At 39.6% G+C, this 14,636-nt stretch overlaps 1 protein-coding gene across 4 annotated transcripts in view; it reads right to left on the reverse strand.

Moving 5' to 3' along the window:
* Nucleotides 1-677: 677 nt before the first annotated feature.
* LOC120026928 (thyroid hormone receptor beta-like) overlaps nt 678-14,636 on the reverse strand; it is a 107,247-nt gene continuing 93,288 nt past the window's right edge. For 2 of the 4 annotated variants that reach the window (XM_038971697.1, XM_038971698.1), the window contains exons 7-11: nt 13,786-13,991; nt 12,624-12,710; nt 9,891-10,037; nt 8,913-9,171; nt 678-5,401 (exon numbers count right to left, since the gene is read on the reverse strand). In XM_038971697.1, coding sequence (XP_038827625.1) covers nt 5,160-5,401; nt 8,913-9,171; nt 9,891-10,037; nt 12,624-12,710; nt 13,786-13,991 — 941 coding nt within the window. In that variant the 3' untranslated portion in view covers nt 678-5,159. The remainder of the gene's footprint in view (nt 5,402-8,912; nt 9,172-9,890; nt 10,038-12,623; nt 12,711-13,785; nt 13,992-14,636) is intronic. The other 2 variants (XM_038971699.1, XM_038971700.1) reach the window with 2 other exon arrangements.

A 14,636-nucleotide genomic window follows, 5' to 3' on the forward strand; every position in this document is an offset into this window, starting at 1 on the left:
AGATTGTTTGTGTTACGTGTTTCGGTTTCTCTATTTCGAAGTTGGTTAGCATGTTAGCTGAGGCGTGCACTGATTGGAGTCACCTCATTGGTCAGTATGTTACATCTGTGCTGGCTCAGTGCATCAGTTGGAAAGGAGATGTTGGGAGAGCTACACCGCACATTAGTTAGCCAGGAAGAAGCCAGAGTTTTGTTTTCCCTTGTTCCATATTGCTCCTTTAGTTTGTTTTCTCTGGGGTAAATTTAATGGGCACTCAACGGTGTGTGTCTTTTAGAAAGCCCTTATTAGTTGTGTGCCAACTTTCAGTGGACGCACCTTTTGAAACTTTTTCTGTTTTGGTTGTTGAAGTGACTTTTTGTTTGTTCCCTTTTCTGTGAGCGACATTTTGAATTTGTCCTTTGGGAAGGGGGATACCTAGTCAGTTGCACAACTGAATACATTCAACCGAAATGTGTCTTTAATCAATGTCATCGGCTCCCGGGGAGCATTTGTTGTTGGGGGTTAACTGTCTTGCTCAAGGGAAGAACGGCAGATTTTTCCACCTTGCTGACTTGGGGATTTGAACCAGTGACCTTTCGGTTACTGGCCCAGCGCTATCAACCGCTAGGCTACCTGCCGCCGTGGTGTGTGTGTGAGACACATTTTACAAACAAAAAACTGTTCAGAGGACATTTTCTTAAAACCATCTTTATTCTCAAGATCCAATTCACATTACGTGCAAATGGCATCATAATCATGAGGATCCAAATTCATAATTATTATATTTTTTGTGCAACTTGTCTTTTCTTCCAGGGTACCCAAGTCAAAGCACTGTCTTTCCAAAACAGGTCAGATGCAACTCCATAGGCAACGCTGTGTGCAACACGTTTCAATTTGGTACAAAAACACTACACCCACAGACTCATTCTCAATCAATTACACTAACACCACAAGTTCATTCTCTCACTCTTTCTCTCCAAAGACTTGTCATCCAATATTCCGGATATCATTGATAAACGTTTACTACATCATGAACAACAAATTGTTTGTATTTGTCTGCTAAAACAATAAGTCAAGAAAACACAAGTAAATCATTTGTTATTCTATTAACAGTGAGTGGATTTGCTTGGCTGATGTTGGTGATGCTTTCAGAAATGGAGCTGGTTTTTATTCAAATTGTCCAGCCCAACTTTGCAGTATAGTATATGTTGAGTTCAGAGGAGGCTGGTGACGAGAGGACGGCTCATAATAATGAATGGCATGAATGGAATGGTATCAAACACATGGAAACCAGATGTTTGACGTGTTTGAGACAACTATTCATTTCATTACAGCCATTACTATGAGCCTGTCCTCCCTATTTAAAGTGCCACCAGCCACCACTGATATAGTTCCATACAGTAACCAACAGATATTTTGTCAAGGTGAAACTAACACTTCAATCCGTCTATGAATCTTACTAGTTCATGATGTTCACATAGTTATATCTAAAGCAAATCTAGAACAGTATGTCATTGTGGTTTTGCAATGAAATTGAGAGAAAGATTGTTTTTTCCCGTTATTTACGTAAAACAGTAAAATGTTCATAATGCATACAATATCTGTAAAAAAATTCTGCAGTCTGAAAATATACATCCTTTTATCCTCTGTAGTACTGTAAAATAGCTTCTTTTCTATTGGTGCAACATTTGTTATTGGTTTGTAACTGAGTTATTAAGAGTGACCACTCTTACGAGAGATAATACCACACTGGCGCTTTAAGAAGTATCTTGTGGAATAAGGTGACATTCGGCAGTGTGCATGTTTGCGATCAACTACAGACGACTACAAATCACCTTGCATTCCAAATAACTACTCATTATGTGATCAAGACTAGCCATTCTGCGCAGCCGTTGCGTCTCAAACGAATTCCCTCAAATATGCTGATTGTCACAACTCATTCTAGGGCCATTGACTTAGCCCGTGTCCCCATTCAACTTGTGAACCAGGAAGTAATTGGACCCTGCGCCACTTCCTGTTTCCGATTACCTGTCTGTCTCTCTCTGATTGTCTGTGCATTGTTAACTGTGCAGTTTGTGTGAATTGTGAGGTCCTAGTCATTTAAACACTGCGAAGTCTATTGCTTTATGAAAGGCATCACTTTTACAGAGAAAACACAAGCTGCTTTGAGGAGTAGTGTGAAGCTTATAATAGTTGGATTTTTACGCAAAGTTTATAATTTTTTTTAACTGTTGCAAACAAACCACAATATCATACAACTTTTTTTTAAAGAAATATACAACCAAAATAAAGAGCTTTTTTTTATCATCAAGTTTTTCTCTGTACCCTGCTGATGTTGCATCATATATATTTTTTAATGAATGTGGCAGCTAGGGGTGTAATGGTTCACCAAACCCACGTTTCTGTATGTATTGGTGTTTTGGGGTCACGATATCATTGGGTTTCGGTACAGTGGGGAAAATGACAGGCTAACATTTACTGTAGTTAATTTTTTGTTTATTTAATAAAATACAAAGTGTTGGTATTCCTGATTCCATACATGATCATGAGTCATATAATGCCTGATGAGAGCACCATCAGGAATACCAACACAGTATTTAAAAAAAATTAAAACACACGATTACTCAACACTAAAAAGTGCAATTAATGTGTGAAATCAATATGTAAATATGGCTCAGACATTGTATATAGAGAGACCTATGCTATAATGTTTTCTTACAAAGGCAAGCACTTGTGTGCCTCTCAAATTGGGCACACGATACTTCTCATTTCCCACTCCGGGTAATGTGATGGGGTGTCACTGTTAAGTAGCTATCTGTTGCCCTGGAGGTTCATCCATCTGTAGTAAGCACAACACAGGGTATATTGGCCAATTCATTGACAACTTTGTCTTTAGCTTGCTTGTATAGAGCGGGTACTACCTGTTTGCTGAAATGGGTGCAAGAGTGCGAATTTCGTAGTGTCTCAAGCACTTTCATGAGGTGCTGAAACCCCCTGTTCTCAACCACCAAGAATGGGCGCATATCCGTGGCTATAAACATACCTATCGCTCTTAGAATTTCTTTGGCCCGGTCAGAATCAGTTGTGGGGGCTGCTTGAATGCAGTGGGGAGACAAAATTGTTTTTAATATATTTTGCGTTTCCATTTTGCTCCTATGGTAAGAGTACTGGGATGATGTTGGCGTAAATGTGTCAACATGTTTGAGGTGTTGGCAGCTGCATAGGCTATTCTGGTTGAGCAGTGGCGATATACTCTCTCTGTCCACCGCCATTGTAATCTACTGGGAAGCCAAAATGTTCCCAAACTGGAGATGATGGAGAATCCTCCTGGTTTATCGACCCCACCACTCGCCATCGTACAGAACTAGCTCCCGGCTGCGCCTCACAAAAGGACAGTTTGAAATGCGCCAATTAACATTCTAATTTTAATTGGCCTACAACGTGTGCATAGGCTCTAGTTGTTTTAACGGAATAGCCTGAAATGTTTTTTTTCAGCTCAGATTTACTCAAGAGGCATACAACGCAGCGTAGGCATAACCTATAGGCCTAGTAGTTTATTGTTTTAAGATATTTTTTATCTATTCATTCGGGTTCACAGTGTGGACCGAACCGAGGTCCCTGTACCAAACGGTTCGGTATAAATAGTGTACCAATACACCCCTAGTGGCAGCGATTCTCTCCTCTGACTCAGAATTCCACTGACTGTGGTCAACATAGAAAGGGTTTGACTCCCTGACTCTACCCACATGTCATTCATACAGGCATGAATCAGCCAATTTGCAAGTATCATAGCAACAACCAGTCCTTATAAGAGGATCATGATCACTTTCAGTAACTCGCATGTTGAGAATATAATATGACGCTTGAACATAGTTAAATAGTTCCCATGGAATCTTGTGAGACAGCAGGAGGTATTTCTGCCAGCATCACAGCTCACAGTGTCTGTCTGATTTGTCCATCTGCAGCTCAGGAACTACACGCCATGGTGACAACAACAAGAACAATCTCTCTGTTTCAATAACGTTCTGGTTCATGATGCGAGTCTACACTCTAGAACGTGAATGAGAGCCGGGAAGCATGTTCTAGGTTCTAGAAGAAGTCACTGATAGCCAATCAGATCAGGTTAGATCATGCATCCTGGTTCCGGGAAACAATCCAAAATGATTGGATGAATTCCCAATTTCTTTTGGCACTGCATGAGTGGCATCATGAAAAAAAAGAGATAGCTATTGAATGGCTTTCATCTTTTTCCTGACTTCGTGTCAAAGTGTGCTTTTATATCTGTCCTGATCGTTTAGGTTTAACACAGAAGAGGAGAAACAAGCCGTCTTTTAGCTAGCTCTTTCTACATGGATGAGTTGTTTAGTGTTGTGCCTTGCCATTGTTTAGAAATGTGCCTAGGTTTACTCAAGGTGGGAGCTTGTGGTGTGAATCATAGAAATATAATTAGAATAAGAATAGCATCCCATTACAGAACATTGACTTGAATGAGAATGTCTGCTCTACTATTTCTATGGTGTGAATGATGTGAGTACAGTAAGAGTGTATTAGAATGGCAGCATTGAGCAGGTATAGATATAGCTCTCACAGAACACCAGCACCAGAGGGATACCTATATGAAAGCTACTACACATCCCCTGACTGGGGAAGTCTCGTAGGAAGAGAATACGAAAAAGATGGGAATAATGCAGGTTAACTGGCTTCTGCTGTCTGTCACTGTCTTGTACAGTACTGACCTTCTCAGGGTTGGTGGAGTCAGTACTCAATAATAAACTGGAGTAAAATTAAACACTAGAAGTTGCATGATTCATATGACTGACTGAACGAGCGCTGTCAACGACAACAACTAGACAATCACCAATAAGCCGACTGACTGTACAATTAACACAAACAACCTATAGAGAAGTAACTGAGGAGAGGTGAAACATTTACAAAATAAAAACCAAAAGAAAATGCTATTCACATGTACCCGCATCGTAAGGGATGGTTCCATCCATAAAAACTAGGCCGAGAAGCTAGGCTATGGAATGAAATGACTCAGTAGTGCTAATGAGTTCCAACGTGTCCCAAGACGCCTAGAGCCACTCTGAGGCCCACTGTCGTAGCCCCCGACAGGCGCCCACACACACCCCGGCCACACACAAACACACCTTGGCAGGGTGTGCGCGTCTGTCCCTCCGTCAGTCCTCAAAGACCTCTAGGAAGAGTGGGGGGAAAAGTTCGTTGGGGCACTCCACCTTCATATGCAGGAAGCGGGAGGCGTGGCACGCCCCGATCATCCGCAGGTCCGTCACCTTCATCAGCAGCTTGGGCCAGAATTGCGCCACCTTGTGTTTGCGGTAGTTGATGTAATGTTCAAAGGCCAGAAGGAACTCCTCCTGACAGCGCTCAATACGCTCCACGCTGGTCAGCCCCGGACGGTCTGGGGAGGGAGGGAGAGAGAGTTTTCATACTGTACTGTATGTTAGTACTGCCGCGTAGATGGAAAAATACTATACTAATCCAACCCTAATGTACAAACACAATCTCAATGGAGATAGATACTTTTATTAATCGGATGTCCTGTAATCTGTTGCTAGCTTGTTTTAATCACTCCAGGGGTTGCATGTGCGATAGATTTACAGAACATTTGATTTATAAAAGTATTGAGTTTTGACTATGCTACAGAATTATTAGAACAAATAGCAGATTGGCTCGCATTTGCCATTGATTTCACAACAATAAAAGTCAATGCAGACAATCTGTGCATGGGGATATGATAGATCGATGGCTTCCAAAACAGAGAAGGTATTGTCTTAGAGACGGAGGGAGGGAGATGTGTGGCCCCAGCACAAAGCTATTGATTTTGAACGTCAATCCCCCGGACGGCTATTGTAGTCTCATCATTAGATGGTTTCCTTTCCTAGGGTGGGCTCTGTAATCCCTGACGATCGCTATGTGAAAGATTGGCTTAATGGGTTTAAAAAGACCTCTGGTGGAAGTTAACAGCAGTGTATTGACGTGTGACTGACTGTGGTTAATCACACATGAAAACAGGCCGGCACACACTGACTTACTGGCTTTGGGCTTTACTGACTGTTTTATACACTTACCAAGGTTTTACTGACTGTTTAACTGCAGTAATGACGTGTGACTGACTGTGGTTAATCAAACATTATGGTCACCAAACAAACAGACTTGCTAGTTTAGCTAATCAAACCTTCAGTCCTAGCTTGCCATTATGAGAATCGAATTCAACAATGCCAATTTGTATTTGTAACTCTTAAGCTGTTGCAAAGGCAGCAGCTACTCTTCCTGGGGTCGAAACACATTAAGGCACTTACATTACATATAAAACAAAAGATAAAACAGTACATCATATACATTATTACACCACTACATATCTACAATACAAATGTATAATACCACCATACAACAATATTACTTGTAACTTTGTGTGTGTCTCTTCACAGTCCCCGCTGTTAAGTAAGGTATATTTTTATCTGTTTTTTAAAATCTGATGCTAGTGCTTGCATCAGTTACCTGATGTGGAATAGAGTTCCATGTAGTCATGGCTCTATGTAGTAATGTGCGGTTCCCATAGTCTGTTCTGGACTTGGGGATTGTGAAGAGACCTCTGGTGGCATGTCTTGTAGGCATGGGTGTCCGAGTGTGCTAGTAGTTTAAACAGACAGCTCGGTGCATTCAGCTGGTCAACACTTCTTACTAAAACAAGTAGTGATGAAGTCATTCTCTCCTCCACTTTGAGCCATGAGAGATTGACATGCATATCATTCATGTTAGCTTCCTGTGTACTTTTAAGGGCCAGCCGTGCTGCCCTGTTCTGAGCCAATTGTAATTTTCCTAAGTCCCTCTTTGTGGCACCTGAACACACGACTGAACAATAGTCCAGGTGCGACAAAACTATGGCCTGTGGGTCCTGCCTTGTTGATAGTGTTGTTAAAAGGCAGAGTTGCGATTAATTATGGATTAATTATGGATAGACTTCTCTCCATTTTAGCTACTGATATGTTTTGACCATGACAGTTTACAATCCAGGGTTACTCCAAGCAGTTTAGTCACCTCAACTTGCTCAATTTCCACATTATTCATTACAATATTTAGTTGAGGTTTAGGGTTCAGTGAATGATTTGTCCCAAATACAATGCTTTTAGTTTTTGAAATATTTAGAACTAACTTATTCCTTTCCACCTATTCTAAAACTAACTGCAGCTCTTTGTTAAGTGTTGCAGTCATTTCAGTCGCTGACATGTATAGTGTTGAGTCATCCGCATACATAGACACACTGGCTTTACTCTAAGCCCGTGGCATGTCGTTAGCAAAGATTGAAAAAAGTAAGGGGCCTACACAGCTGACCTGGGGAATTCCTGATTCTATCCGGATTATGTTGGAGAGGCTTCCATTAAAGAACACCCTCTGTGTTCTGTTAGACAGGTAACTCTTTATCCACAATATAGCATGGGGTATAAAGCCATAAAACATATGTTTTTTCCAGCAGCAGACTGATCGAGAATGTCAAAAGCCGCAATAAAATCTAACAAAACAGCCTTTCTATTATCAATTTCTCAGTCAATCATCATTCATTTGTGTAAGTGCTGTGCTTGTTGAATGTCCTTCCCTATAAGCGTGCTGAAAGACTGTTGTCAATTTGTTTACTGTAAAATAGCATTGTATCTGGTCAAACACAATTTTTCCCAGACGTATACTAAGGGTTGGTAACAGGCTGATTGGTCAGCTATGTGAGCCAGTAAAGGGGGCTTTACTATTTTTAGGTAGCTGTATGACTTTTGCTTCCCTCCAGGCCTGAGGGCACACACTTTCTATTAGGCTTAAATTTAAGATATGGTAAATAGGAGTGGCAATATCATCCGCTATTATCCTCATTCATTTTCCATCCAAGTTGTCAGACCCCAGTGCCTTGTCATTGTTGATAGACAACAATAATTGTTTCACCTCTTCCACACTCACTTTACGGAATTCAAAATTATGCTTGTCTTTCATAATTTGGTCATATATATTTGGATGTGTAGTGTCAGCTTTTGTTGCTGGCATGTCATGCCTAAAGTTTGCTAATCTTGCCAATGAAACAATCGTTAAAGTAGTTGGCAATATCAGTGGGTTTTGTAATGAATAATGTTTTCAATTCGACTTTTGCTTTCCAAAGCATCTCAAACATGTAAGAATGTGCCATTGAATTCTACAGTGCAAATATTGTGCGTTATTGGGAAATAAAGCACGCTCTAGAATGCCCTTCAAGCCAATAAGAAACAAGTATTCAACAATGCCATGGTATACACATCTAGAAGCACATATCGCTAAATCTCCATGTGTGTTTATAGATGTGTAACGTACGTTTCATGATATATCGTTAATGTAAATCCTCTTTCTACACACAAGACAGGGGTTAATATGGCGTGCTGTTAGACCAATTCTCTATCTGTTTGAACTCAGGGGCCACCCGCTCTCTTACTGTCTCACCCACAATGTATTCCTATTTCCTACCTAATCTACTTGTAATGTGACCTACTTGTCATCTTGCCAACTAGTTCAAGATTAAAATGTCAGGTCGTGACCAAATAAAAATGAATAACAACACAAAGTAGAATATTAATAAAGAACACTCTTTTTGAAATTTTTGAATTCACCAAATGTTTTAAAGTGGCACCTTTTGAAGGATATCTTTGAATTAACTATCGGTAAAAAAGCTATATCTTCTATATTGTCAGCTTACAAGTGGATAGAACTGTTGCAAGACTATGGCCCCTCAGTTTCAATGGCCATGACCCAATTAAAACGCTTTTAGAAGGTGTATTTGTCACAGTGGTGATATAACCCATAAACCTGCGTGTAGAGAAAACAAAGGGCCAGATGTCTGGTAGTATGGTGAAGTAACGTGTAACGTGTGCCGGCAAGATTGTCTCCCTCCCTCTCACCGGAGGACAGGAGGATGACGGCCTGTAGCAGAGCGACCTCAGAGTCGTCCAGGTGGAACGAAGACAGCGATAAGCCCAAATCAAAGATAGCGTCCGACACCACACCCAGGCCTCCGTTCTTCAGCTGGCCGCGGGTCACGGCCATCTCTCCGTTAAGCGTCAGCGTCTCACTCTCGGGGTCGTAGCGAACGGCCGCCCGTAAAGACATGATCTCCATGCAGCAGCCTTTCAATAGGATAATCTGGTCTTCACAAGGCAGCTGGGAGGAGAGAGACAAACACAGAGAGCAAACGTTATATATTTTGTTATTGATTTTTTGCACATAAAGATGAACGACTGATATGATTTTAAGAATTAAAAGGGAAAATAGGAGAATGTGCAGGAGAGGTAAAACTCCAGAAATTGTTAGAACGTTTATGTTCACATATATTAGTAGTGTTAGCATTTATTACAAACTGAACTCTGTACATTCCATGGTATTTTTTATTTATTAGCTACTTTTTGAACAACATGGATAATTTCAGTTTAGTTTAATATATGATTAATTATGTAGATTCTTTAAAGCTTTACATGTTGAGACCATTTCTAAGAATTTTATATATATTTTTTTATGAAAGACAAGTAGAAATGTAGCTCTAAACAAGAACATAATTCACAAAATGTATATTTAACTATAAACTAAATATTTAATTAATTTTAAATTTTTAGTTTGAACATTTTCTCTAATTTTATTTTTATTTTAGTGAAATTGCTTATGCTGTTGATGTTTCTGTTTTTAGTGTTTTTAGTGTTTTAGTGTTTATAGTGTTTTATAACCAATGTCTTTATTACCATCCTCTATAATAAATAATGAGGTATTCAATCATATGAAGAGAACGAAAATATGAAACACACCCCCCCCCCCCAAAATAAATTTAGCTTGATAAGAATGACATTTTTATTTTAGTTTCAACAAAGTAAAACACCTTGCTTACATACCTCACAGAACATAGGCAGCTTTTTGGCAAAGTCCACCACTCGGGTAATGGCGGGGGTGATAATTTTTGTAAACTGACTGAAGGCTTCTATGTCCACTTTGCTCCCTTCAGGTGCATTTACGACCGGCGCTTGACCAATGTCCTCGGGCTGAAACGACAAAAAGAAGAGGGAGGATGTAGGTACGTTCAACAGGGCTAGACAGGGACAGACTGCTAAAAGACCACAAGACAAAGTGCACCCTATATAGTGCAGTACTTCTTTAACATAGTATACTACTTTTGACCAGTGCCCTATCTAGGGAGGAGGGTGATAACTCAGACGCAGCTAGAAAGATAGATAGACAGACCACACACAACACAACACGTTCTCCTCTTTCTCCAATAAGCGTGAGACAGGTCAACGTGTATAACAGCATAACACAAAAACAAAGTGGATGGCGTTTCCACTGTGACAATTGTTCAGGAGGGACAAGAAGGAAAGGCGGAGGGAAACTTAAAAAGGAGGGAAAGTGCAAAGTGCAAGCCATTCATTTTCTCGTACTCAGTTGGCAGAGTCTTTGACTAGGGTTATCCACTGATACGGTATTATTATTATAACATCTTCAACTACTTGCCTTCTGACCAGAAGTGACATAAGAGCAATAGAGAGTAGAGCAAGTAAATAAACAAAGAGCCCAGATTGAGTTGAGATTGAGAGGACAAAGCACTGTGTACAGCACCCCCCAGATTCTGTTGCTTTGGCTTTAAATCAATAGGCATATTGATGAAATAATAAAACACTAATTAATAATAACATGATCCCTTTAAGAGTCCTTCTCCCCTGTATGCCTTTAAACTGTCACAGCTTGTGGAGAACTAGCTACATACTGTATACACAGCACTTCCAGCTATATGGGGCATTCTAGAGAAGTGGCTCAAATTGCTGTCCTCATTCAAAGAAACTGATTTTATTTTTTTTACCAGAAAATCTTCAAACTTAGGACATTTATTAACATAATGATCTATTTTAATTCATGCCAAGGCAATAACACACATATTGTTCAATTAATATAGTACAAAATCATGGTTTATATACCCATTTCTATTGAGGTGGCTGTACCCCACCCTGACTCCTAAAATTCATGTTTGAAATTAAAGTCATCCATGATTTTTGTAATCTTTTTCACACTATTATTTCACTAGAACATATTGAGTTGTTGTATTATTAAATTGAAAGACACTGCTCTAATTAGTCTATTTAAAAAAAATCTTTCTCTGAAAAATGATTTCCCCACTTTGTACTGTATGTCACTACTGAAACACAGACTGTAGAATGAATTGGCCTTAAGCCACATCCCTACAATTATAACCATGAAATGGGATTGCATCCCTCTCCATCGTGGCCCCATGATGTGTCAATAATATATATATGTTTTTTGGATGTCTAAAAGATAGCTATGGGGATTAATTAAAGTCCAAAATACATTTAAATGGTCAAAACTGAAACTGCCACAACCAAAACAATTTACTTCGTTTTGGTATTGACATGAATGTTTTGGTAATTGACACTTGATTGTTAATCCATTGTATTCCTTCACATCTCTTAAAAAAACATTGTTTTGATAATCTACATTAAACACATAGATAATTACTTCTCCCTGGAAGTCAAAGTAATGCACTGCATTGGACGAAACCGCTTCTTTTGTCTTTAAATGGAGGACATGATATTGTAGTGAATTCGGGGGGCATTTAATTTAAATGAACCTTTATTTAACTAGGCAAGTGAGTTAAGAACAAATTCTTATTTACAATGACGGCCTAGGAACACTGGGTTAACTGCCTTGTTCAGGAGCAGAACGACAGATTTTTACCTTGTCAGCTCAGGGATTCAATCTAGCAACCGTTCGGGGTAGCCCAGACCGGGACGCGAACCCAGGTCCAGTGACTGTCAAGCCAATATCTTAAATGTTATGCCAAGAGGTGTAAATGTTGGGTTAAGGTTGCTACAATATGCTATACAGTGGACAAGTTCCTCAGCCTAATCCCTCCCCCAAAAAAGTTACACAGCGATATGTCCAAATCAGCCAAAGTGTGTACGACATAGGCTGCATTTACACAGGCTTCCCAATTCTGATATATTTTACACTAATTGGTCTTTTGACCAATCACATCAGATCTTTTTCAGAGGTGATCTGATTGGTCAAAAAAACAATTAGTAAAAAAAATATCAGAATTGAGCTGCCTGTGTAAATGCAGCCACAGTGTGCGTAAAGCTTGGTCTGTGAATACAGGGAAAATTGTCCATTGGTCAGAGCCTGACATTGATGGTGAAATGTTTCTCTAAATTAAATGTAAAGGTTTTAAAAGTCAAGTTAAAAATCCTCTTTTTACTATATTCCACATTTTGTATAACATTTCTCAAATTAATCTGTAATAGAAGGTTAATCAAAATGATCAATACTGTACTCCCTTAACAGAAACTTTGTCACTGTTTCGATAGTGAATAATTTAATGCCTGGTAAGGAATTCAGGAAACAATTAAAATATGCAATACAAAAAGTGTGTGAGTAGTAGATATGTCTAAAAATAGGATCCAAATTAGATTTTTTTTTCAAACCCAAATTTGAATGACTCATATACAGCACTGTATTTTAACACTAGCCCATAATATAATAGCTAGCTATAGCAGGTGCGATTTGAAAAGCGTTTTTATAGTATTTAAACTCAGTATTATATTTTGTCTATTAGTTCTTACCTTGGTTTCCTTCACCCCCACTGCACTCTGGTCAGAAGTATAGAATAAATTACATGTTATTTCATTAAGTAGCATTGCTTCCTCGACCTGTTGGACAATCAACAGAGATTGTGAAGAACGTTTCAATGAGGAACCCGTGTCAAGCCAACTAAAAAAAAAAAAAGTTTAATTAAACTGAGGAAAGGTAGATGACAGACAAGTAAGTGCGGAGAGAGAAAACAGGTGAGTAGTACACAAAATGCAAAGTGGAGTTTCCATGACAAGATTTATGCTCAGGCTGAAGCATTTGTTTTATACTTATGAACTGATATTTAATTATAGGTATTCAGGTTCCAATTTCTATCAAACATTTTTATTTATTTATTTTTCAGATCAAAATCATACTGTTGTATGTCAACGTTCACAAATGAGTTTATCAAAGCTGATCAACATTATGATAATATAGCATCATTTAATACTACAATACTAATATAATACTATAAAACAATATACCCTGCACAGGGACTACGGATGAAAATGAGCCGTTTAGCTAAATATGGATCTAATTACTAATTAAAAACATAAATGACAATTCAATTAAATAAATGACAATGACGTCTTTCTATGTATGTAGCCTCTCAACAGTCTACAGCCTAGGCCTTGTGTAATCTCTACATGGAAACTCCAGGATAGAGTCAAAGAAAGTGAGACAGACTTCAAACTGCAGAGGACGATTAGACTTTATGGGGAAAAAAAAAAAAAAAAAGTTAAAATGTGAGGAGTGAAATTATAAGGTAGTTATTACTACACTACACACAGAGAGAGAGTGAAAGAGAAAGAAAGCGCGAGAGATAACAGTTATTTGTTTTTAGTATTTGTTTAGATTATTGAAGAACACTGCTTTAAAGGGGAGAGAAAGAAGAAAACAAGAGGAATGGATTGTTCCGTTTTAAGTTAGTGTCTGCTGCGTTGAGGAACACACTTTCTCCAGCGTCCAGCTAATTCTCCCCATTCTACAAGGAGATACAAAAAACATGGACATATTAACGTTGGGAACAGTGGTGGGTTGGGGATGGGATGGGAGGTAGGGAAGGGGACAAGAGAGGGATTGTGGGAACTGGGAATGTTTCACAGAACAGACATGGTTGGTTAGACGCTGTCAGCCACGGAGGAGACGTCTCACCAAGAACTTGCGTTTCTGTTTCCAGTGGTTTCCCTGGGCGTTAGTTGACATGTGGGCCTCGGTGACCATGCGGATCAGGTCCCACTCCTCCTGGGACGGCTCAGGCCGGTCCCACACCGTCTTCTGGAGCTCCTCCTTCCGCCGCCGCTCACGGTTCTCCTCGATCAACTTCCGCTTGGCGAGCCGCTTGCTGTCATCCAGCACCACTAGGAGGGGAGGGGGGTAGAGGAGGGGAGGAGGAGGGGTTAGGGATCAGGAGGAAGGGTGAAGTGGTAGGGCAAGGGAGGGTCAAAGAGGAGTCACGAATGAGGAGGGGATTAAGAGGGAGGAAGGGTGGGGTTTTGTCAAGTATCAAGCGAAAAAGAAGCGAGAGAGTAAGTCCACAATTTTAAACACATTGGGGCCATACCTGCGATCATTAAAACAGTTTAACCCTCTATGGCCTGAATTCTTTTTTTTTGGGGGGGGGGGGATATTTCACCCCATTTTTTGGGAGCTTGGGGGTTCCTGATAATATATCCATCATAAAGTGTCGTCCCCCCAACCAGATATTGGTGTTTCCTCAGGGCAACAATGTGCTACGAGTGTACTGAAACACCAAGGTTTTCTATAGTACATATGATAAGTGGAATAAGGAAAACAAGCAATATATGCATTAGAAAAAGTTTATTTTGACAAACAATCACAATTAGAAGCTTTAAAGTCAAAACATCAAACAATCAAATAAACAAACTACTACTAATTACAACTAACACCTCATGTATGTTTTCACATTTCATATAAACATATAAACCAACATCCAAATGACTGTGTGTGTGTGTGTGTGTGTGTGTGTGCGAGTGTGTCTGAAT

The sequence above is a fragment of the Salvelinus namaycush genome, chromosome 32 (genome assembly GCF_016432855.1).
Source record: "Salvelinus namaycush isolate Seneca chromosome 32, SaNama_1.0, whole genome shotgun sequence".
Lineage (NCBI taxonomy): Eukaryota > Metazoa > Chordata > Actinopteri > Salmoniformes > Salmonidae > Salvelinus > Salvelinus namaycush.